Source organism: Lathyrus oleraceus, chromosome 3 (assembly GCF_024323335.1).
Source record: "Lathyrus oleraceus cultivar Zhongwan6 chromosome 3, CAAS_Psat_ZW6_1.0, whole genome shotgun sequence".
NCBI classification, from domain to species: Eukaryota; Viridiplantae; Streptophyta; class Magnoliopsida; order Fabales; family Fabaceae; genus Lathyrus; species Lathyrus oleraceus.
Genome location: NC_066581.1, coordinates 104,894,780 through 104,917,711, shown reverse-complemented (window position 1 = coordinate 104,917,711; position 22,932 = coordinate 104,894,780). Strand labels below are relative to the sequence as shown.

Genomic DNA, 22,932 nt, shown 5'->3' with positions numbered 1-22,932 from the left:
TTGTTAAGTTTCTTGGTCTCAAAGTTCATGATAAGAGATTGGTTCTCTTCATACTAGTTTTTTCATCACAAAATTAACTTGTTAAGTTTCTTGGTCTAAGTTCATGAACAGATTGGTTCACTTCATACTAATTTTTTCACCACAAAATTAACTTGATTTTATTATATTTTTGGGATATATCACACTTTTAAATTAAGAACTATGTTAGGATTTTTGTGTGCCTGGGCAGTTTCTAGCATAAGCAAGTAGAAGTGTTATGTTTTTACGTGGTTTGTAACTTAACTAACATTTCCTTGTGTTACCCAAAATGTCATTATAAAAAGACAGCACATATAGTCTAAAATAAAGACATTATAACATAAAGATATGATGTCTAAGCTACATTTTACTTAAAATAATCATGGTGCCTAAGCTGCAACATATGCTACTAAATGCTTCAGCATACAAAACAGACATAATTTCTTATAAAAATGTAATGATTATTAAATCCCAAAATTAAAAGAAAGTCTTTACTAATTCTATGATCAAAAGATTAGTATAATGCGAACCAATCTTGTCACATGATTCAAGACTAAGAAAACTAACAACTTGTAGCTTCAATAATGCCTTTAGCTTTCAGCTATTCCCTAATCAATATCCTTTACACTGTTAGCTCTTAAAATTCCGTAGTCTTCACTAGGATTGGTCCACATCAAGCAGCATGCATAAGATCCGCGGAGCCTAATGTTTTATGAGCATCTTTATACTTGAGCTTGTGAGAACCCCAAGGAGGATATTGCATCTCTCACTCATCTCCATTCCACAATGGACACATCTAGTACATTCAAAGAAAACAGTGTGGTGGCTGCACTGCAGGCAATAACGATATACAGGCAACAAGAAAGGAGCTTGAGAACCTGAAATTCCAATGACAAATCAATTAGTATGGCAACACGTTACTCAGCACAATTTCACCCATACAGATTGATGAATTTTAACCTTAACCAGAGAAACTGACATGTATCTAAAGCACAAAAGAAGAGAATCGAAAGATGAACCTAAGAAATTAATTTTATTGTACAAAAAAATTATATACTTCACAAATGATAGCTCATATAAATAACTGACATTACAGCTGCAACAACTAACCCCAATACATTCAAAACTTCAACTCTCCTAAGCCTATTTTTCATAGGAAGGAATGGACCAGCCTCTTAATTTACAAATGACATGAACCATTTCCCTTTTGTTGTTCTTTAGCTTATACTCAAAGAGTAGATATCTACACTTGATTGAGTTCTAAAAAGACAATTTTGTAACAACAGCATCCACATTAATGTGTGCATACATCAGTATAAATCTACTAAATAAACATCTAAGAGAAATTAATTGTTGTAGCTTATATAGTTGTAGTCACTGAAAATATATCCTAAAATATGCATACATGGGGATGAATTCTTTTAAGTATAACTTTCTTTTGGCAGATTGTTAAGGCATTGATCTCTTAACTAATTAAAATGCTATTACAAAATAGATTAGTTTTCTTCTCTCCAATACTCTAATTAAAATGCTATCATTATTGAAATCTTCAACACTCAGTTATGCCATGTTGTATTTAATTTAATCACTTTGTCATATAATAAAAAATTAAGCACATCAGCACAATGTCTCTTTAGGCTACAAAGCTTCTAAGCTACACTTCAATTCAATGGTGCACAAATGCATGTAAAACTGTCATACTACTTTGGTGTAAGATGCTGTTACATTATGACAGTGTCATATTCTTTAATTTAATCATACCTTAGTAATTACAAATTCTCATGTATGAGTATTGAATTAAATTATCAAATGATCGAACCAATCCAATAACACCAACATCTGAAATCTATTCATGCCATAAAGACACAGAAGCAACAATTTATAATGGATGATCATTGCACTAAATCTTAGTATCTGGGATCATCTATTGAAATGAAGGCACAAAATACAAGTTAAGAAGCACAAGCCAAACATCACCTACAATTGGAAGCGATGCAGGTTCAACATCAAATATCACCTCAAATGCAGAACATTCCAGCTAATAAAAAGGACACCAGGTAGAAAAATGATTACCAAGCTAATGGAATGAACTCAACCAATGCACTCAATCCGCAAGAACATTCCAACATAATTCAACAACTGGAATAAACTATGGTTTAGCATCAAAATGCAATTCAAATAACGGACACTCTATTTCAGAGGAAACAGGACACAATGCAAAACCCTGTCACTCAAGCTTAGGGAATGAAGCCAACTAATGCACACCAGCAAGAACAGGTCAACCTATGTCAACAAATGGGCACCTCTCAGGTTCAACAACAAAAAGCAACTTCAACAAAGGGCACTCTAGTTCAGAGGAAACAAGATACATTGCAACAAATTAGCACATAAGCTCAGGAAAAAAAAGGCACATAAGCTGCAGCAGTTAAAAATTGAGAATCATCGTACTCAGATCCGACACCTCAAGAACACTTGGTAGCAAATGATAACTCAAACAACGGACAATCCAATTAGGAGGCACCAGGAAACCGCACATCACACTGTCGAACAATCTCAGGGAAGGGTTCCAGCCAATGCACACCAGCAGCAAATACTAGTCACACTGACTCAACACCCAACAAATTCGCAGGTTCAGCAACAAGGGCAGCAGCAAACAAGCAATATGAGAAAGCATGATTATGTTAATAGAGTTGTGCATCAATCATTTAATTCAAAGACTCAAGATTATATACAGCTGCAACCAACTCATCCTGATACCAAACATGAACTCAATCCAATTGGAGTCCTTCCAATAACAATGTTCACTAGCATCAGGAAAACATAATCTTGATAATTAAATGATTTTTAAAAGATGGGAATTAAAAGCACTAACCATCTTCAAAGTGAACTTGCAAGCTATCTTCATTGTTGTGCAAAACAACCTGTATTTATCATTTCACAATTTTATAGGCTCACTTCTCAGTCATTCCACAATCGTCTCAGGCCAAGCAAGAATCATACTTGAAAACAAAGTGAGATCTCATCTTGTTTGCATTTTCAGCTGCCAATTTTGTTCATTTGATAACGCCTCAGGCGTTGACAATTAGAGAGTCCATCCATCAGCTTATTGTATGAAGCAAGATCAGGTATAAACCCCCTATCCAACATTTCATTTACTACCAACTCTCCATCCGTTCGATTTCCCTCTCCTCTGTACCCAGTAACCAGAATTTTATAAGTCATGCAATCGGGTTCCAAACCCTTGCTCGAAGCCAGTAATCTTAACCTATTGGCCTCTTCAGTCCTTCCCGCATCGCAAAGATCTTGAAGGACATAATTGAAAGTCACAACATCAAGTACCATGCCCTCCTCTTTAAGCATTTTTTCCACCAATCTCATTGCCTCATCTGTCTTCCCTAATTCTCTCAAACCATCAATCATCACAATACAAGAAATTAAGCTAGGAACACAACCTTTACTCCACAACTCATAAATAACATCCAAAGCTTTAAAAGCATCTCCATTCCCACACAAAACTTCCACCAAGACAAAATAATCATATCCTTTAGGCAAAACCTCTCTCTTAGATAACTCCATTAACAACTCACACGCCTTCGAAACCCGACCTTCCTTACAAAGCCCATCAACCAAAATCTCACAAGTGACATTGGAAAGTTGACACCCCAATTCAATCATTTCATAAACCATTCCAATCCCTTCATCAACTCTACATTCCCTAAACAACCCTTTAATCAAAGTATTAAAAGTAACAACATTTGGATGACACCCCATTTTCCGCATTTCATCAAACATCTCCAATGCAGAACCAAACTTAAAATTCCTACAATAACCACTAATCAAAATATTAAAAGTAAAAACATCAGGCTTAACTCTATCCTTAACCATCTCATTATAAAACTCAAAAGCTCTATCAAATCTACCAGATTTAACAAACCCATGAATCAAAATATTACAAAGAGAAACACTCGGCTTTCCATCAATTAACCTCCTCATACAGTTAAATGCAAAAAGGGCGTCATCAAATTTGGAAGCTTTACAGTAAGCATGAATTGCAAAACGGAAAATGGATTCAGTTTTGGGGCAAGAGAAAATGGCGTGGGAGCAAGTGCAAGGGTTGGAGGAGATGAAATTGAGGAGGGTACGGAGGAGAGAGAAACGATGAGAGATAGCGAGGGTGCGTGTCATCCATTCATATGAAGTGTGATTGTGAGAGAAAGTGTCGAGGGTTGACGCCCAATTGAAGAGATGAAAATCGTAGTGAGTGAAAGAAGGGTGGTGGTGGAGCTTTGATTTGAGGAAATGGGTTAGGGTTTGTGGGGTGAGTGGAGGGGTGAGATGAGTGTTGAGGAATTGGAGGAAGTGGGTGTAGTGTTGGGTGGGAGAGAGTGTGGGAGGGAAAAAAGATGGGTTTGGTTGCGGCGGTGGTTGTGGTGGGTTGAGGATCGGTGGTGCTGGTGCTGGTGCTGGTGGTTTTGTTATTGATTTTAGTAAATGTTTCTTCATGTCAAAAAGAAGAAGAAGATAAAGAAGAGAAAGAGCTTATATGACTCTCGCTATGATCTTCGATCCGTTTCCTATGTTACAACTTACACGTAAAAATCCAGGGGGGTGTTCATGTTTACGGACTTAAATATAGGTGTCACAAAACTCTATGACTTATACTTGACCTCTTATTTTTGAGTCACTATTAAATGATTACTATTTTTTAGGTCTCTTAGTTTTAAGTTTCCGTAGATTTTTATTTTTTATGGGAATTAAGGTTAAAATTTTAATTTATTTATAATAAAAATATTTTTATTTTTTTAAAATAATATATTTTAAAAAAAGATTGAAAATTAATTCCAAAAATATTTTTTCCTAAAAAATAAAAAAAAATATTTCTTTTATGAAAATAAAACAAATCCATGATTTTTCATATATATATATATATATATATATATATATATATATATATATATATATATAATATATATATATATATATATATATATATATATATATATATATATATATATATATATATATATATATATATATATATATATATATATATATATATTCTCTAGTATATTTTAGAATAGACTAGGATATATATATTTTTATATATAAATCATTTTTCACTATGATTTTCAACACCGAGTTTAATCTAAATGTCTCATTGTATCACTTATTTCAATATGATATGCAGAGTCTGCTAAGAGACAATTCTTTTTTTGTCGTACTTTACCCGGTTAATTCACTGTCTTTCGGTGAGATTTTTTTTAGCAAACCGTATTATGACTCGATTTGCCTCGCAGTTTTCACAATTCTCTGGTAACCATATTGTCGCCGTTACTGTTTCGACAAAACTTTCGGCGACGTTTCGAGAAACTGACCTCCATCATTCGACTTGACGCCCTCAAATCCGGTTGTCGCCCTTTTTCCTGCTGTCAGACACCCGAGCACGCACCCCCACGCGTTGCTCGTCTCCCTATGCGTGGGCCTCACACGCCACCGCTGCCCCAGCGCGTTCGGCGACCGATTTTAGTCGGTTTTCCTCCCACTTACTCGCCTCCCCCCCCCCCCCCGATTCCAGATACGACCTCTATTTTACTTTCCGACTCACAAAAAATAATGCTCTAGTGTAAACAACCCCAATTTTACTCCTTTTTTTTATTGTCAGCCATGGGAGTCACTGATTCTGGTTTCAGTGATTCGTTTATCAAAGTTTCGCTTATCCCATGTGAAAAGCAAACTGACTCATCCAACTACAACATATGAGTTGGTGATGTCAAGATGTGGTTTCACAATCAGGGATATGAAGATCACTTAACCACAAAAGTGAATGTTGTCATCGCCGTCAAACTTGCTAAATGGGAGAAAACTAATGCATCGATGTGCATTGTGTTATGGTTTTCCATAGCACCTAATCTCCAAGCACAATACCAAGCTTTCTCAACTTGCCTTGTCTATATATTGTCATCCGCAAAATCAACACTCTGAAGGTGGAGAATATGGATATGCAAGCATGTCTGAGTAAGCTTGATGTCTTGCAAGCTAATTATGCCACATGCATGCCTTACGCAAAAGATGCAACAGCTCATGCCAAACATCCGAGTAAATTTTTCATGATCATTGCATTTGTCGAAATACCATCAAAACTTGAGTTCGTTCATAACTAGATTTTATCAGGTACTATTGTTCCTAACTATGACACAGTTAGTGAACAACTGTTGCGCTTGGCTACACCACATGTTTTTGGCCCGGCTTCCCCTCCATCTATTACTGCTCTGACACCATGTGACACTATTGCCCTTGCATCTCTTGGCAACAATCAGGAATCGCTTTCGATGAGGGTCATTCAACTCCAAACCTCGTCCCAAGTGTGACCATTGTAACCGGCTTAGGCATACTATTGATTGTTGCTGGAAGTTGCATGGCATACCTCCATGCCAGGTAAATGCAGCTTAAATTGATCACCCAGACACTCTGCAAACTTCACCTTCTCTACAGAACTCTACGTCAAGCTACGAGGATTTTCTCAGGTGGTGTCAAACTAATCAGAACTCTGGTTCCATGGCTTCGGTTGCACACACTGGTAATACATTTGTTTGCTTCTCTCAATCATCCCCTTTTGGTCCTCGAGTCCTCGATTCTGGTGCATCTGATCATGTTACCGATAATAAAGGGTTTTTTTATCTTCCCTCTCTTCCTCTGGTTTCTTACTTAGTATAACTGCCGCAAATGGTTTTCAAACCCGATCTCAAGGGATTGGCACTATTCAAATTCTACCATCTATCTATGTTACTTGTGTCTTATACGTACCTAATTGTCCATTTAATTTACTGTCAGTCAGTCATTTAACTCGGTCCCTTAACTGTTCTATCACCTTTACTAACAGTAATTGTTACCTTGCAGGATCGGACTTCGGGGCAGACGATTGGCGTCGGATGTGAGTCTTTAGGCCTCTACTACTTCTCTACGTCATCTACCACATGCTCCACCATAAATTCTCCACTCATTATACATGCGCAATTAGGTCATCCAGGTCTTCCCAAACTACAATAGTTGGTGCCCAATTTATCTAAATTATTCACTTTACATTGTGAGTTTTGTTAGTTAGGGAAACATAATCGTAGTCACTTTCCCGATCGAGTCAATAAACGAGCTACGTCCCCTTTTGCTTTAGTTCTCTCTGATGTTTGGGGTCCCTCACATACTGAGACTACTTTTGAGTCTAGGTATTTTGTGACTTTTATTGATGATTTTTCACGTTGCACATGGCTATTTTTAATGAAGAACAAATCTAAACTATTTTCTATTTTTGAACAGTTTTATCGGAAAATTAGAATCCAATTTGGCTTGTCTATTCGTACCATAAGAAGTGACAATTCACGTGAATATTTATCCCAACAATTTCAAACTTTTATGCCATCCAATGGTATTCTCCATCAAACATCTTGCCCTCATACACCTCAATAAAACGGGGTAGCCAAACGCAAAAATCGACATCTCATATAAACCACTCAGATCCTACTTCTCCATGGTAATATTCCTCTCCGGTTTTGGGGAGATGTTGTGCTCACGACATGTTACCTTTTAAATCAAATGCCTCTCTCTCTCTCTCTCTCTCTCTCTCTATATATATATATATATATATATATATATATATATATATATATATATATATATATATATATATATATATATATATATGAAAACACACGGTTTAAATTAAATGTCTCATTGTCTCGCTTACTTAAACATGGCGTCCAGAGTCTGCTAAGAGACAATTCTTTTTTTGTTGTGCTTTACCTGGTTGACTCACCGTCTTCCAGTGAGATTTTTTCTTACAAACCGTGTTATCACTCGATTTTCCTCTCAATTTTCACAATTCTCTGATAACCACATCGTCGTCGTTACTGTTCCAGCAAAACTTTCGACGACGTTTCGAAAAACTGCCCCCCATCATCCGACTCACCGCCCTCAAATCCGGTTGTCGCCCTTTTTCCCGCCGCCAGCCACCCGAGCATGCACCCACACGCGTCGCTCGTCTCCCTACACGTGGGCCTCACGTGGCACCACTGCCTCGCGCGTAGTGCGGCCGATTCCGGCCACTTTTCCTTCGGCTTACTCGCCTCCCCCACGGTTCCAGATTTGACCTCTGTTTTACTTTACGACTCATAGAAAATGGTACTCAAGTGCTGAAATTCTAGTAACAGACTATCGATGTCACACTGGATGTTATGACATCCAATTTTGCGTTCGATGACAAACACACCTACTCTTGAAGGTAAGAAAAACAAGAAAGGGGGGGTTTGAATTGTTTGAAAAATAAGCGCTTTTTCAAAATGAAAAACACACAATGATTTTATACTGGTTCGCTTATAACACAAAGCTACTCCAGTCCACCCGGCCAAGGTGATTTCGCCTTCAACAAGGACTTAATCCACTAATCTTGAAAGATTACAAACAACGTCTAAGAGAAAAATCTCTTAGTCCTCTCAAGTATACAGACTACACAGAGTCACTTGAGGAAATCAACAAACAAATAAATGAAAGATTAATGTAATCTAGAATGCTTCTAAGAAAGCAGATATTACAATAGTAAGAACAAGAGTTTTTCACGTAATAAGCAAAAGCTTCGTGAAGATCTTAGAGAGCAAGAGTGTTTTTCTTGAGTGTTGATGTTTCAGTATAATTTTGGCTTGTTGGCTAATACTTGTGTGTACTGAATGTTGATTTGCAGTCCTTTATATATAGAAGTGAGGTAGTAATTGAAACTGGTGGATATTGAAATGAATTTACGCCATCACTTAAATAGCTTCTGCAGGATAACTTTCTCTCCTTGAAATGACTACTTACCACAAGTAGTATCTTCTTTATTGAAATTGGAGATTAACGTCTCTTTCTTAATTAGGAAAACCATTTGCAAATCTTTACTTGACTTTAACGTTACTCTTTCATGATTAGCAATACCATGCTCAGAGTCTTCAAGTATCTGAGAATCTTGGAATCTTGCTTCTGATGTAGATCTCTTTTGAGTTCTGATGGATTTCTTCAGATAGCGCTGAGAGTTTCTGGAGTTAGACAATCGTTGTTCAGAGTCAGAACTTCTAGAGCGTATTCTTGTTCAGATGCTTCTGATGTATTGCTCAGAGTTAGACTTTCTTGAACGTGTTTCCACTTCAGATGCTTCTGATCATTTGATAATTTGTATCTGATCTGGTTTTGTATCTGATGACATCATCAGATTTCTTCCTTCTTTCTTTAGAACCCTGCACACTTAGAAACTTTTCGTTAGGGTGCCATTTTTGGTTTCATCCTTTGTTATCATCAAAATCAAGGAATCTGTTGTAGAACAATTTTTGTTCTTACAACTCTGGGGGCTACCAAGCCAGGGAGGAAATCCACTATAAGAGGTATTAATTCAGGACTTAAACCACCAGTTTAGTCCTATCACTTAAGACCTACCCAATGCAATTTCAATCTAAGCTAAGACCTGAGTACCTACTCACTCCCCCTCAATCACAGCAGTGATTACAACCATTAAGAATTTTAAAGTCAGTGGTGAAGATATACTTCAAACAACTCTTGATTGTGCTTAAAAGCTTTAATCAAGAAACACAGCACTCACGCTTAAAAGCTTAGAGTGACACAACAATTACAACTCAATAAGCACCCTAGTCCAATGCAATCATCTAAGTGATAATTGCTTGGCTCACAAGTAAAACCTAATTCAAGACACAATGAAAGTACATCAATGATATATAATGATATATTGAATTCTTCACGCTTCAAATCACTCAGTTGTTGAAAGTAGGATTGCCATCCTTTTATAATGCAGTACTTGGGCCTTGAACTTGAATTTCATAAAATTAGGGTTAAGTAAGTTAACCTAATTTCCACACATTAGGGTGCTAACAAATAGGCTATATGCTAGGTCTCTTAATTTTAGCACAGTTGTTAGTTTCCTGAAAATCAGCCTGAGATAAATACTGAAACATAACAGAAAAGTTAGCCTATACTTTAGTTTGAAAATCTGTTGTCATGGATGAATGTCATAACATTCAGTTTGACATCCAGAAAATGTTGTCATGAATGAATGTCATAACATTCAGTTTGACATCCAGTAAATCATGTATTAGCTAATCATGCAGCATACTACTTAAGCATGTCATGACATCAGTCAAGACATCTAAGTACAGTAAGTGTTTTAACATAAAATGCAGTCAATCAAAAACATCTACAAACTCCCCCTTTGGCAAATTTTTGGCTAAAACAACTTGGCATCACAACAGAGTTCACAACAGCAGAAAGCACACATCCAAGCAGAGAATCAAATTAGCTAATACACTTAGCAAACATAGAAGTTAAACTTCAAAACAGCAGTAGCACAAGAGAAGATCAAGCAGAGAGCAAACAGCAACATAACCTCTTGTTTAGAGGACCTTCAACTTCAAAGAAATCTGTTGTCCTGGGGTACAAGTGTTACTCCCCCTTTTTGTTAAAAATGTTGCCAAAGCAACACTTAATATTACAGACCAAAAAAAATAAAAATACAAGCAATTATCAGAAACACAAGAATTGTTCTAGTCATCTGACTCAGAGTCAGCATCATCATCTGTGCCATCATCAGGACTGGCATCTGCTTCCTTGTTTTTCTTGCTTGTCCATTCTGGCCCGGAGTTCATTCTGATCTTGCTTAAGTTCTTTCAGAGTCTGAAGAACCATAGGGATCACAAAAGAGGACTCCCCCAGAGTCAGAGCCTGCTGAGCTTCAGCTTCAGCAGCGGCTTGTGCTTCTGCATCCGCCAGAGCCTTAGCTTCAGCTTCCTTTTCCCTTAGGATTTCAGCTTGACGAGCTTTTTCTTCTTCTTCCAGTCTTCTTGCTTCTTCTTCAGCTTCCTTTGCCAATCTCTCTTCCTCTAGCCTTCTAGCTTCAGCTTCTCTGGCTAATCTCTCTTGGAGTCTTGCCTCAGCATCTCTGATGTAGCCATTTCTGACTTGTTCAGAGATACTCTTCAGCCTAAAAGCCTCAGAGGTCATCCAGCCAATGACTCTGTTCCAGTGTGTCCTTACAGATTCAGGATCATCACTGACTTCAGAGTTAGTGGTCAGAGACTTGACCTTTTGTACTGAAGCCCCTGCTACCAGCATGATGGATTCCTCAAGGGTAGGTACAGAAAGGTCAGGTTCAGAGGTAAGAGGTGGAGATGTTGGAGGGCTGAGATTTAGAGTTAGAGGTTCTGGTTCAGTTTCTGATTCAGGATGAGGTTCAGATGTTTGGGGTGAAGCGTAAAGAGGATTTAAATCTAAAGGTTCAGTTTCAGTTTCAGATTCAGGTGCAGCAGAGGTGTTTGGTGGGTTGATAACAGAAGTGGGATGGTCAGAGGGTTTGTTCCCAAAAGGTTGGATTTCAGAAATAAGGGTAGTTGTTTGTTGTGGTGGTGAAGTTATTTCAGGTTCTGTTGGTTGTTGTGAAGCGAGTTTTTGAGCAAAAATTTGAGCTATGGTTGGGGAGTCAGGGTCAGAAGAGATAGAAACATAAGGGGGTGAGTCTGGTGCTGAGGATGATGAAGATGAAGTGCTTTGGTGGGTTTGTGCAGGTTTAGAGGGAGGTATGAAAGTACGGGCGATATTTAAAACTGGTGTAGGCTGAGAGGTTCTGATGATTGAAGGTGGGATTTCAGAGGTTGTATAGATGGGATTAGAGGGAGGAGTAGAGGAAACCATCGAAGGTACAGAGGTAAGGGGAGAAACAGACATACCAGTAGAAATTTGCAGAGGAGCTGGAGATCTGCTTCCAGAGGATTCTCCAAGTCTTGCCTTCTTTGCCTGTGATGTTATCTTCTTCTCAGAGAGACCTCTCTTGTATCTGACGAAGTCTTCTTCTGAATCTAGACAATCGTCGAGGCTGAAGTCAGAGATGTCAACACCTTCATCCAGCAGACGATTAAGATAGATGGCAACCGCATCTCTGGGTTCGTTCTTGAAGAACCTGGCAAGGCCATGATGCATCTTCCTCTGATCTTTCAAACAATCCCAGGATGTGTCCAGAGTGGGTCTGACTTGAATCTTCTTAATTATCCCCATACTCTTGAGATTTCTGGCATTCAGAGGCTTCCCAACATCTATTGCCAGATCATCCATCAGTTTGGTCTTCTCCAGATGATCTACCAATCCATTTTCAATGAAGACATCAGATAGCAATCTTCCCAAAGGGATGTAGGATCTGGGCTTCATGTTGTTTCTGGTTTCTCTGACAGAATCTCTCAGATATCTGAAAAGGAGAGCAGGGAGGCAGATCTTCACACCCTTCTGAATGCAATACAGAATGCATTTCTGGTCTGCATTGATGTAGTCAGAGGAGTTAGAGGCTGGACGGTGGTGAATAGTTCCCAGAATGATCTTCAGCCACACTCTGAGGTTCTGATGCAGCTCTTTGTTCTTTGAAGGATTTCCTTCAGTGTTGGGTTTGAAGATTGTTGGATTGATTACATCAGTAATGCGCTTTGACCTAGGAGGGATGTTGTAAATCCTTTTTCCTCCAGCTCTCTCCATGTTCAGTAAGGAGGCAATTGATCCTTCAGTAATAACAATTTTTACCCCCAGAACATAGGAGACGATGAAGTGGTCATCTGCATCTGCAAATCTCCAGAACTCCTTGATGAGAAGAGGGTAAACAGGACCATAAAGCCTTTGGAAGTAGTTTTCCCATCCTTGTTTGCGAAGCTCTTCAGTAAGATCAACGCCATTTCTCTTCAAGTTGTCGAAATCAACTAGTGATTCACACAACACGTCCAGTCCTTCAAAAGGGGTTGAAAGGTTAATATGTTGTTCACGGTCAAGAACATGGGGTTCTTTGTAAATAGGGGTGATGGTGACGCCTGTAACCGTTGGTGTTGGAATGCTTGAGGTTTGAGCAGTAGAGCTTGATTCCATTTCTTGAGAGAAGTTAAAGACTTGTTGTTGTTGAGCGTCCATGGTGAAGGAGAAGAAGATTGATGAAGATGAAGAGCTTTCAGAGAATGCTTGAGAGAGGTTTAGGGTTTTAGAGTGAGTGAGAGTGATAAGTGTGTGAAATGTGAGAAAAGTGTTTATATACTCTAAGTAAAACACATGCAAAACGACACATTAAATTGCGTTAGCACAACGCTCAAGTAAGCACGCTTGGGGGGAAAAATGATTACAGCTAATTAATGAATGTCCAATCCCACAGTACGCACACTGCTCGAGGAGAACTCAAACGTCTGCCTTTTGAATTTCTTTTGACAGCTGTCTAGAAGTTCTAAGGTTAGACGCTCAGAGCTCCACGTGTTGATGTATCTGATCTTCAGGAATACCAAGGGGTTTGTTCCTGGAGATTTCTAACTCAGATATCTTCTTAACTGGTAGAAGTATCAGAGTCAGAGGCAGAGGTGCATTTGTTTTTATCAGAGTCTCATTTTACATTTTCAGATGCCATACTTTACTCAGGGCAATTTTTAATGTTCAGATGTTCTAAGATAAACAGAAATCTATCTTCAGCTAGAGGCTTAGTAAAGATATCTGCCCATTGATGTTTAGTATCAATGAACTTCAATGTTACTATCCCTTTCTGAACATAGTCTCTGATAAAATGATGTTTTATTTCAATGTGTTTGGCTCTGGAATGTAGAATGGGATTCTTACTTAAACAAATAGCAGCAGTATTATCACAAAAGATAGGAATGTTACTCTCAAAGATTTGCAGATCTTCTAACTGATGCTTCATCCAGAGCATCTGAGTTGTGCACAGTGACGCTGAGATATATTCTGCTTCTGCAGTTGATAGAGCAATTGTTGATTGTCTTTTGCTAGCCCAGGATATCAGATTGTTTCCCAGAAGCTGGCAATTTCCAGAAGTGCTTTTTCGTTTTATTCTATCTCCTGCATAATCTGCATCACAATAACCCGAGAGTCTATACTCTGATGTTTTCTCATACATCAGGCCCAGGTTAGGAGTTCCTTTCAGATACTTAAGAATTCTTTTAACTGCTGTTAAATGAGATTCTCTAGGATCTGATTGGAATCTGGCACAAAGACAGACACTAAAGAGAATATCAGGACGAGTAGCAGTCAGATAGAGAAGAGAGCCTATCATACCTCGATAGAGCTTCTGACAAACCTTGTTGCTTACCTCTTCCTTTTCAAGAATGCAAGTTGGGTGCATGGGAGTTTTTGCAGAGTTGCATTCAGTCATGTCAAACTTCTTCAGAACGTCTTTAATATATTTACTTTGATGGACGTACGTGACTTCTGGAGTTTGATTAATTTGAATTCCCAGAAAGAACTTTAGTTCTTGCATTAAACTCATCTCAAATTCTGCCTGCATTAACTTAGAAAATTCTTGGCAAACAAAGATATTAGCAGAACCAAAAATAATATCATCAACATAAATCTGGCATATCATGAGATCATTATTAAGGTTTTTACAGAAGAGTGTAAAATCAACCTTCCCTCTGATAAAATTTTGTTCCAGAAGAAAATTGCTTAAACGTTCATACCAAGCTCTGGGAGCTTGTTTAAGTCCATATAAGGATTTCTTAAGTTTAAAAACATGTTCTGGAAAATTTGAATTTTCAAAACCTGGAGGTTGATTGACATACACTTCTTCTGAAATATAACCATTAAGAAATGCACTCTTGACATCCATTTGATATAATTTGATAGAGTGATTAATAGCAAAAGATACAAGAAGACGAATAGATTCTAACCTTGCGACTGGAGCAAAGGTTTCATTATAGTCAATACCTTCTTGTTCACTGTAACCTTGAGCTACCAGTCGAGCTTTGTTTCTGACAACTTCTCCTTTCTCGTTCAGCTTGTTTCTGAAAACCCATCTGGTTCCAATGACATGAGTGCCTTTGGGTTTAGGAACGAGATCCCAGACATCATTCTTTGAGAATTGATCCAATTCTTCTTGCATAGCTGCCACCCAGTCGTTATCCTGAAGTGCTTCATCACAAGACGTAGGCTCAATCAGAGATACTAGTCCTAGAGGAGTATCTTCAGAAGTCCTGAAGGTAGATCTGGTTCTGACAGGTTCGTCCTTGTTTCCCAGAATCAAATCTTCAGATACATTGATACGACTTTTGACTTTCTTTGGGATTTCTGGAGATTTAATTTCTTCAGAGTTCTGAGTGACAGTTGCTTCTGGAGTTTTATCAGATTCTACAAGAGTGATTTCCAAATCTGCAAACTTTTCAACTAGCTTTGACTTTTCAGGGTCAAGCTTATCATCAAATCTGACATGAATTGATTCTTCCACAATTTTGGTTTCTGTGTTGTATACTCTGTAGCCTTTAGAGCGTTCTGAGTATCCTAACATAATACCTTTCTGTGATTTGGAATCAAACTTGTTCAGATGTTCTTTAGTATTTAATATAAAGCAAGAACATCCAAAAGGATGAAAATATGAAATGTTTGGTTTTCTTCCTTTACACAGTTCATAGGGAGTCTTTTCTAGAATAGGTCTTATAGAGATTCTATTCTGAATGTAACACGCTGTATTTACAGCTTCTGCCCAAAAGTGCTTTGCTACATTAGTTTCATTGATCATGGTTCTGGCCATCTCTTGGAGTGTCCTATTCTTCCTCTCTACAACTCCATTTTGTTGTGGAGTTGTAGGGCAGGAGAAATCATGGGATATTCCATTAGAATCAAATAATTCCTCAAAATCTTTGTTTTCAAATTCTCCACCATGATCACTTCTGACTCTAATAATTTTAGAGTCAAATTCTTTTTGCACTTTGGAACAGAAACTGGTGAATACAGAGTGAGACTCACTCTTGTGCTTTAGGAATTTTACCCATGTCCAGCGACTGTAATCATCAACAATGACTAGTCCATACTTCTTTCCATTAACTGATGCTGTTTTCACATGACCAAATAAGTCAATGTGAAGAAGTTCCAGAGGCTTAGAGGTAGAAACAACATTTTTCTTTTTAAAAGATGTTTTTGAAAATTTTCGTTTCTGACAAGCCTCACACAGAGCATCTGAAGAAAACTTCAGTTTAGGTAGGCCTCTGACTAACTCGAGTTTAGTTAGCTGAGAAAGTTTCCTCATGCTAATGTGGCCCAAGCGTCTATGCCATACCCATTGCTCTTCGTGAACTGACATTAGACATTTAACATTTTGATCTTTTAAATCAGAAAGATTTATTTTGTAAATGTTGTTTTTCCTCTTGCCTGTGAAAAGGACAGAGCCATCGTTCTGATTAATGGCTTTACATGTTTTTTGATTGAAGATTACATCATAACCGTTATCACTTAATTGACTTATGGATAACAAGTTATGCATTAATCCTTCTACATAAAGAACATCAGATATAGAGGGAAGAGTACCATTACCAATAGTTCCGGAGCCTCTGATCCTTCCTTTCTGATCTCCTCCGAAGCCTACAAATCCAGCATCTTTAAGTTCCAGACTTTGGAACATAGACTTTCTTCCCGTCATGTGTCGCGAGCATCCAGAGTCCAGGTACCATGACTGGTGTCTGAACTTTGTTGCATAGGATATCTGCAACATACACAATCTTATCTTTTGGTACCCAGAATCTCTTGGGTCCTTTCAGATTAGTTTTCCCAGAGTTTCTTATAACTTTGGGTTTTCTAGCATTTTTAAATTTTTGTTCTTGTGTGTGTGTGTAATGATATGAAAAGGGAGACTTAAGTTGGTTACTGGTAGAAGTTTTATCTTCCTTAGAATCATACCCAATTCCCTTTTTATTGTTCTGACTAACTCCATAAATCATGGATGCCATAATACTCCTATCTATCCCATTTTTCAGAAATTCTTGAAAGGCTTCTTCGTATTTATAAATTATTGCATTTGAAGTTTGTGGAGTTTGAGATAACGCTTCTTCTAATTCTAAGCTTTTTCTTTTTGCTCCATCTCTTTCTAATGTTAACAATTTAATTGTATCTTCTTGTGCTAGAATTGTCATCTCAAGCTCGCCACAATCTTCAAATTTTGCTTTAAGACAGCCTTTAATGTTTTTAAACTTTTGTTTTAATTTCTGATATGAGCTAAGAGTTTCTGACAAACAAGATTCTAGATCAGATCGAGAAAGTTCAGAAAATACCTCTTCAGATTCTTCATCTGAGCTACTCCTGGATGTGGTAGCCATAAGTGCCACATTGGCCTGTTCATCAGAGTCAGATTCTGATGATCCAGATTCACTATCATCCCAGGTAGCCATCAGTCCTTTCTTTGTCCTGAAGGTATTCTTTTTGAAGCTTTCTTTTCTAGGGTTGTCTTTCTTTAGCTTGGGGCATTCATTTCTGTAATGACCTGTTTCTTTACATTCATAACAGGTAATATCTTTGTTAGATTTACCTTTTGAAGTTGATTCAGATCGATCCCCTCTGGGTCTTGGCCTTCTGAAGTTGTTGTTCCTCTTTTTCCAGAGTTGCTTAACTCTTCTGGTTAGTAGGGACAACTCTTCTTCATCATCAGAGTCTTCTGGTTCAGAGTCGTCAGCATCTTCAGTTTCTGCCTGGAGAGCTTTGGTTCTGTCAGGTTTCCGTCTTTCAGATCTGGACTTTAGCGCTACGGACTTGTTCCTTTTCTGAGGCTCATCTTCCTCTAGTTCTATCTCATGGCTTCTGAGAGAACTGACAAGTTCTTCAAGGCTGATATTGTTCAGATCCTTTGACAGCTTCAGAGCAGTAACCATAGGTCTCCATTTCTTTGGCAGACTTCTGAATATCTTCTTAACATGATCTGCAGTTGTGTATCCTTTATCTAGCACCTTGAGACCTGCAATAAGAGTTTGGAATCTAGAAAACATAGCCTCTATAGCTTCGTCATCTTCCATCTTGAAGGCTTCATATTTCTGGATAAGCGCCAGAGCCTTCGTCTCTTTGACTTGGGAGTTTCCTTCATGAGTCATCTTCAGAGAGTCAAGTATATCTTTGGCTGTCTCTCTGTTGGTGATCTTTTCATATTCGTTGTATGATATAGCATTTAGAAGTATTGTTCTGGCCTTGTGGTGATTTTTGAAGATACGTTTCTGATCTTCTGACATCTTATTTCTGGGAACTTCAGCTCCATTTTCTGAGACTGGAGGTGTGTATCCATCTGTGACAATGTCCCAGAGGTCAGCGTCATAACCAAGAAAGAAACTTTCGATTCTATCTTTCCAGTAATCAAATTTCTCTCCATCAAAAACAGGAGGCTTAACATTGTAACTATCTCTTTCATTTGAGTGGGCCATGGTTTTTCTCGTACTGGATCTCTCTACACTGTTAAGTGTTTGATTAGAAAATCAATAACAGAGCCGGAGCTCTGATACCAATTGAAGGTGAGAAAAACAAGAAAGGGGGGGTTTGAATTGTTTGAAAAATAAGCGCTTTTTCAAAATGAAAAACACACAATGATTTTATACTGGTTCGCTTATAACACAAAGCTACTCCAGTCCACCCGGCCAAGGTGATTTCGCCTTCAACAAGGACTTAATCCACTAATCTTGAAAGATTACAAACAACGTCTAAGAGAAAAATCTCTTAGTCCTCTCAAGTATACAGACTACACAGAGTCACTTGAGGAAATCAACAAACAAATAAATGAAAGATTAATGTAATCTAGAATGCTTCTAAGAAAGCAGATATTACAATAGTAAGAACAAGAGTTTTTCACGTAATAAGCAAAAGCTTCGTGAAGATCTTAGAGAGCAAGAGTGTTTTTCTTGAGTGTTGATGTTTCAGTATAATTTTGGCTTGTTGGCTAATACTTGTGTGTACTGAATGTTGATTTGCAGTCCTTTATATATAGAAGTGAGGTAGTAATTGAAACTGGTGGATATTGAAATGAATTTACGCCATCACTTAAATAGCTTCTGCAGGATAACTTTCTCTCCTTGAAATGACTACTTACCACAAGTAGTATCTTCTTTATTGAAATTGGAGATTAACGTCTCTTTCTTAATTAGGAAAACCATTTGCAAATCTTTACTTGACTTTAACGTTACTCTTTCATGATTAGCAATACCATGCTCAGAGTCTTCAAGTATCTGAGAATCTTGGAATCTTGCTTCTGATGTAGATCTCTTTTGAGTTCTGATGGATTTCTTCAGATAGCGCTGAGAGTTTCTGGAGTTAGACAATCGTTGTTCAGAGTCAGAACTTCTAGAGCGTATTCTTGTTCAGATGCTTCTGATGTATTGCTCAGAGTTAGACTTTCTTGAACGTGTTTCCACTTCAGATGCTTCTGATCATTTGATAATTTGTATCTGATCTGGTTTTGTATCTGATGACATCATCAGATTTCTTCCTTCTTTCTTTAGAACCCTGCACACTTAGAAACTTTTCGTTAGGGTGCCATTTTTGGTTTCATCCTTTGTTATCATCAAAATCAAGGAATCTGTTGTAGAACAATTTTTGTTCTTACAACTCTGGGGGCTACCAAGCCAGGGAGGAAATCCACTATAAGAGGTATTAATTCAGGACTTAAACCACCAGTTTAATCCTATCACTTAAGACCTACCCAATGCAATTTCAATCTAAGCTAAGACCTGAGTACCTACTCACTCCCCCTCAATCACAGCAGTGATTACAACCATTAAGAATTTTAAAGTCAGTGGTGAAGATATACTTCAAACAACTCTTGATTGTGCTTAAAAGCTTTAATCAAGAAACACAGCACTCACGCTTAAAAGCTTAGAGTGACACAACAATTACAACTCAATAAGCACCCTAGTCCAATGCAATCATCTAAGTGATAATTGCTTGGCTCACAAGTAAAACCTAATTCAAGACACAATGAAAGTACATCAATGATATATAATGATATATTGAATTCTTCACGCTTCAAATCACTCAGTTGCTGAAAGTAGGATTGCCATCCTTTTATAATGCAGTACTTGGGCCTTGAACTTGAATTTCATAAAATTAGGGTTAAGTAAGTTAACCTAATTTCCACACATTAGGGTGCTAACAAATAGGCTATATGCTAGGTCTCTTAATTTTAGCACAGTTGTTAGTTTCCTGAAAATCAGCCTGAGATAAATACTGAAACATAACAGAAAAGTTAGCCTATACTTTAGTTTGAAAATCTGTTGTCCTGGATGAATGTCATAACATTCAGTTTGACATCCAGAAAATGTTGTCATGAATGAATGTCATAAAATTCAGTTTGACATCCAGTAAATCATGTATTAGCTAATCATGCAGCATACTACTTAAGCATGTCATGACATCAGTCAAGACATCTAAGTACAGTAAGTGTTTTAACATAAAATGCAGCCAATCAAAAACATCTACAAACTCCCCCTTTGGCAAATTTTTGGCTAAAATAACTTGGCATCACAACAGAGTTCACAACAGCAGAAAGCACACATCCAAGCAGAGAATCAAATTAGCTAATACACTTAGCAAACATAGAAGTTAAACTTCAAAACAGCAGTAGCACAAGAGAAGATCAAGCAGAGAGCAAACAACAACATAACCTCTTGTTTAGAGGACCTTCAACTTCAAAGAAATCTGTTGTCCTGGGGTACAAGTGTTACTCCCCCTTTTTGTTAAAAATGTTGCCAAAGCAACACTTAATATTACAGACCAAAAAAAATAAAAATACAAGCAATTATCAGAAACACAAGAATTGTTCTAGTCATCTGACTCAGAGTCAGCATCATCATCTGTGCCATCATCAGGACTGGCATCTGCTTCTCCCTCTTCACCTTGTCTTTCAGCTTCTTCTACAACAGCAACAACTTCACCAAATTCTCCACCATCAACTAGCACATCACCTTCAGTCATCTCCAAAGAGCTAATCAATTTTTCCAAGTTCAACTTCCTTGCCTCTTATTCCCTGCAGGTTTCTTTGAGCATTGCAATGACAGCAGCTTTACCTGGCTGATTGCTTACACGTGATGTCTCACCTGATGTCATGACAATGTCAGAGACATGGGTACCTAGGAACAGCTTATGATTGAAAGACATAGGGCTGTCTCTTTTCTTCACAGAATCATTCTCAGTTAAGATGTTTGGAAACTTATTCAAAATAATACCACAGATGAGAGAAGGAAAGGTTATAGGACCTTTCACACTGAAGCTTTATGCATGCTTCAAAGTTTGATAAAAAATATAGGAGCCATAGTCAAATTTGGCTTTGGTTCCAACAGCATATATAAACTTTCCAAGCATTACAACAACTGTAGATTTATGATTGGTGGGCACCCAGTTAGCAGCTCCAATCTTGTGCAGCATTGCATACTTGACACTCAGTTTACTTGCCACCAATTTTCCTTTGAGAGGCCACTTCCTTACCTGATTAGTAGTGATGACTTGACAGATTTTGTTGTCAGTCACCTCAAGCTCAGGTTGAGCTTCATCAGGCCTTCCCAAATACTTGTTGATCACTGAAGGAGAGAAATTTACACACTTGCCTCTCACATACACTTTCCTGAATTCCTTAGACTTGCCATCAGCATATTCTTCAGACAAATTAACAATAAATTCCTTTACCAACATCTCATAGCACTTTGAAAACTGAGTCACAGTCTCCATTAAACCAGCCTCTTGAATAAGATCCATAATATCCTTACAGTCTAGGACATTCTGAGCTAATTCCCTTTCCAAAGCCAGCCTCTTCTGATAAACATATTTCCACCTGTTTACACTTGAAGCAAAATGAAAAGATATGTTGTCAATTGGTACCTCAGGGACACTAGCTACAAGCTTGCTAGTGGTTGGCTTCTTCTTTGACAGAATGTCAGAGACATTACAAGGAACATCTGAGTCAGACTCAACAACAACAAACTTGGTCTTCTTTTTCTTGGGCACCACTTTGCTCCAAGATTTGGTTGGACATGAACTTTCCTCTTGAGGGAACTCTCGACTGCCACCGTTGTCTTGGAAGAGGTTGGAACATCAATCTTCTTTCTGGGGGACCTTTGAGCCACAGTTTTCTTTTCTCTCCTAGTCCTAACCCTTTTGGCTATGCTAGGGAGGACAAAGGACAACAGCTCATTATCAGAAAATCCCTCCAGGTCTACTGTTTCAGCCTCACAGTTAGGGTTGTCACTGACATCATGAGTGACATGAACTTCCTCACCAGCCACATTATCTAAGGGTTTGTCAACATTTGACTCCTTATGGGCATCAGTTTGCTCAACATCATCAGAGATATTCTTTCCTAAAGACTCAGTATTTTCTTGATCAGCAACACTATCAGGTTCAATAGTGTTTAAGGGAATGGAAACCCCAGGGACCTCACGATTTCCAGACAGTATTCTAGTCACTATAGTGGCAATGGCATTGTGAACATACCTGGAACCTTCTTTGGTTCGTTCCTCAAGAACAATAGATGAGGAGAAGCCTGATACAGTTTCTTTAGGTCTTCTTGCATGTGGGGTATTCACAGAGTCAACAATAGGATCTTCTCTGTTAGGGTTGCTTGGTTCAGCGCTAGGAGAACAAGGCATGTTCTTGGAAGGAGAAAAGTTGGATTATTGAGACATGATGAGTATCTTAGAGACGAAATGAAAAATTTCTCTGAGAGGATGCTTGCGTGAATGGAAGTTGAAAGAGTGGAAGAAGTAACGCTTGTTGCAAGTGAAATAACTATTATCTGTTGACCAATTAGAGCACACTTTTAATGGTTTAATAATTTGAAATATTAAATAGTAAATTCCTAACATCCTTAGTTGCTATAATTCCTCAGAAAGACATATTCCCAACTTGCCCCTTAAATTTTCAAACTGAGTCGCATCCAAAGCCTTTATAAATATGTCAGCAAGTTGTAGTTCAGTTGCCACATGTTCCAAGGTAATCACTTTGTCTTCTACCAGATCTCTTATGAAGTGATGTCTAATGTCAATATGTTTGGTCCTGCTGTGTTGGATAGGATTCTTTGAAATATTGATGGCACTGAGATTGTCACAGAACAATGTCATGACATTCTGAGTGGCA

The 22,932-nt window shown here is 38.0% G+C and overlaps 2 protein-coding genes across 6 annotated transcripts; both read right to left on the bottom strand.

Annotated features, from left to right (window-relative positions):
* Nucleotides 1–333: 333 nt before the first annotated feature.
* Nucleotides 334–4,649, bottom strand: LOC127125648 (pentatricopeptide repeat-containing protein At2g36240). Of its 5 annotated transcripts, none has more exons than XM_051054434.1 (3): nt 2,891–4,649; nt 1,996–2,620; nt 334–896 (listed from the first exon to the last, which is right to left on the bottom strand). In XM_051054434.1, exon 1 carries the CDS (start codon nt 4,519–4,521, stop codon nt 3,055–3,057), a length of 1,467 nt encoding a protein of 488 aa, XP_050910391.1. In that variant the 5' UTR covers nt 4,522–4,649; the 3' UTR covers nt 334–896; nt 1,996–2,620; nt 2,891–3,054. The 5 variants fall into 5 exon arrangements, with proteins under 5 accessions (XP_050910391.1, XP_050910390.1, XP_050910392.1 ...); XM_051054433.1 differs by having other exon boundaries at nt 2,000–2,620; XM_051054435.1 differs by having other exon boundaries at nt 2,467–2,620.
* A 15,976-nt stretch (nt 4,650–20,625) lies between these two features.
* Nucleotides 20,626–22,445, bottom strand: LOC127129922 (uncharacterized). The gene is made up of 4 exons (XM_051059025.1): nt 21,805–22,445; nt 21,331–21,631; nt 20,871–21,012; nt 20,626–20,768 (listed from the first exon to the last, which is right to left on the bottom strand). Exons 1-4 carry the CDS (start codon nt 22,443–22,445, stop codon nt 20,626–20,628), a joined length of 1,227 nt encoding a protein of 408 aa, XP_050914982.1.
* Nucleotides 22,446–22,932: the final 487 nt, after the last annotated feature.

What these genes read in the sequence shown, in the direction of transcription:
- LOC127125648 (XM_051054434.1), bottom strand. Translation starts at nt 4,521, where the DNA reads ATGAAGAAACATTTACTAAAATCAATAACAAAACCACCAGCACCAGCA.
- LOC127129922 (XM_051059025.1), bottom strand. Translation starts at nt 22,445, where the DNA reads ATGCCTTGTTCTCCTAGCGCTGAACCAAGCAACCCTAACAGAGAAGAT. An exon ending in CCAAATCTTGGAGCAAAGTG is followed by an intron (nt 21,632 to 21,804) that starts GTGCCCAAGAAA and finishes AAGTGTAAACAG; the next exon opens with GTGGAAATATGTTTATCAGA. An exon ending in AAGCTCAACCTGAGCTTGAG is followed by an intron (nt 21,013 to 21,330) that starts GTGACTGACAAC and finishes ATTTTGAATAAG; the next exon opens with TTTCCAAACATCTTAACTGA.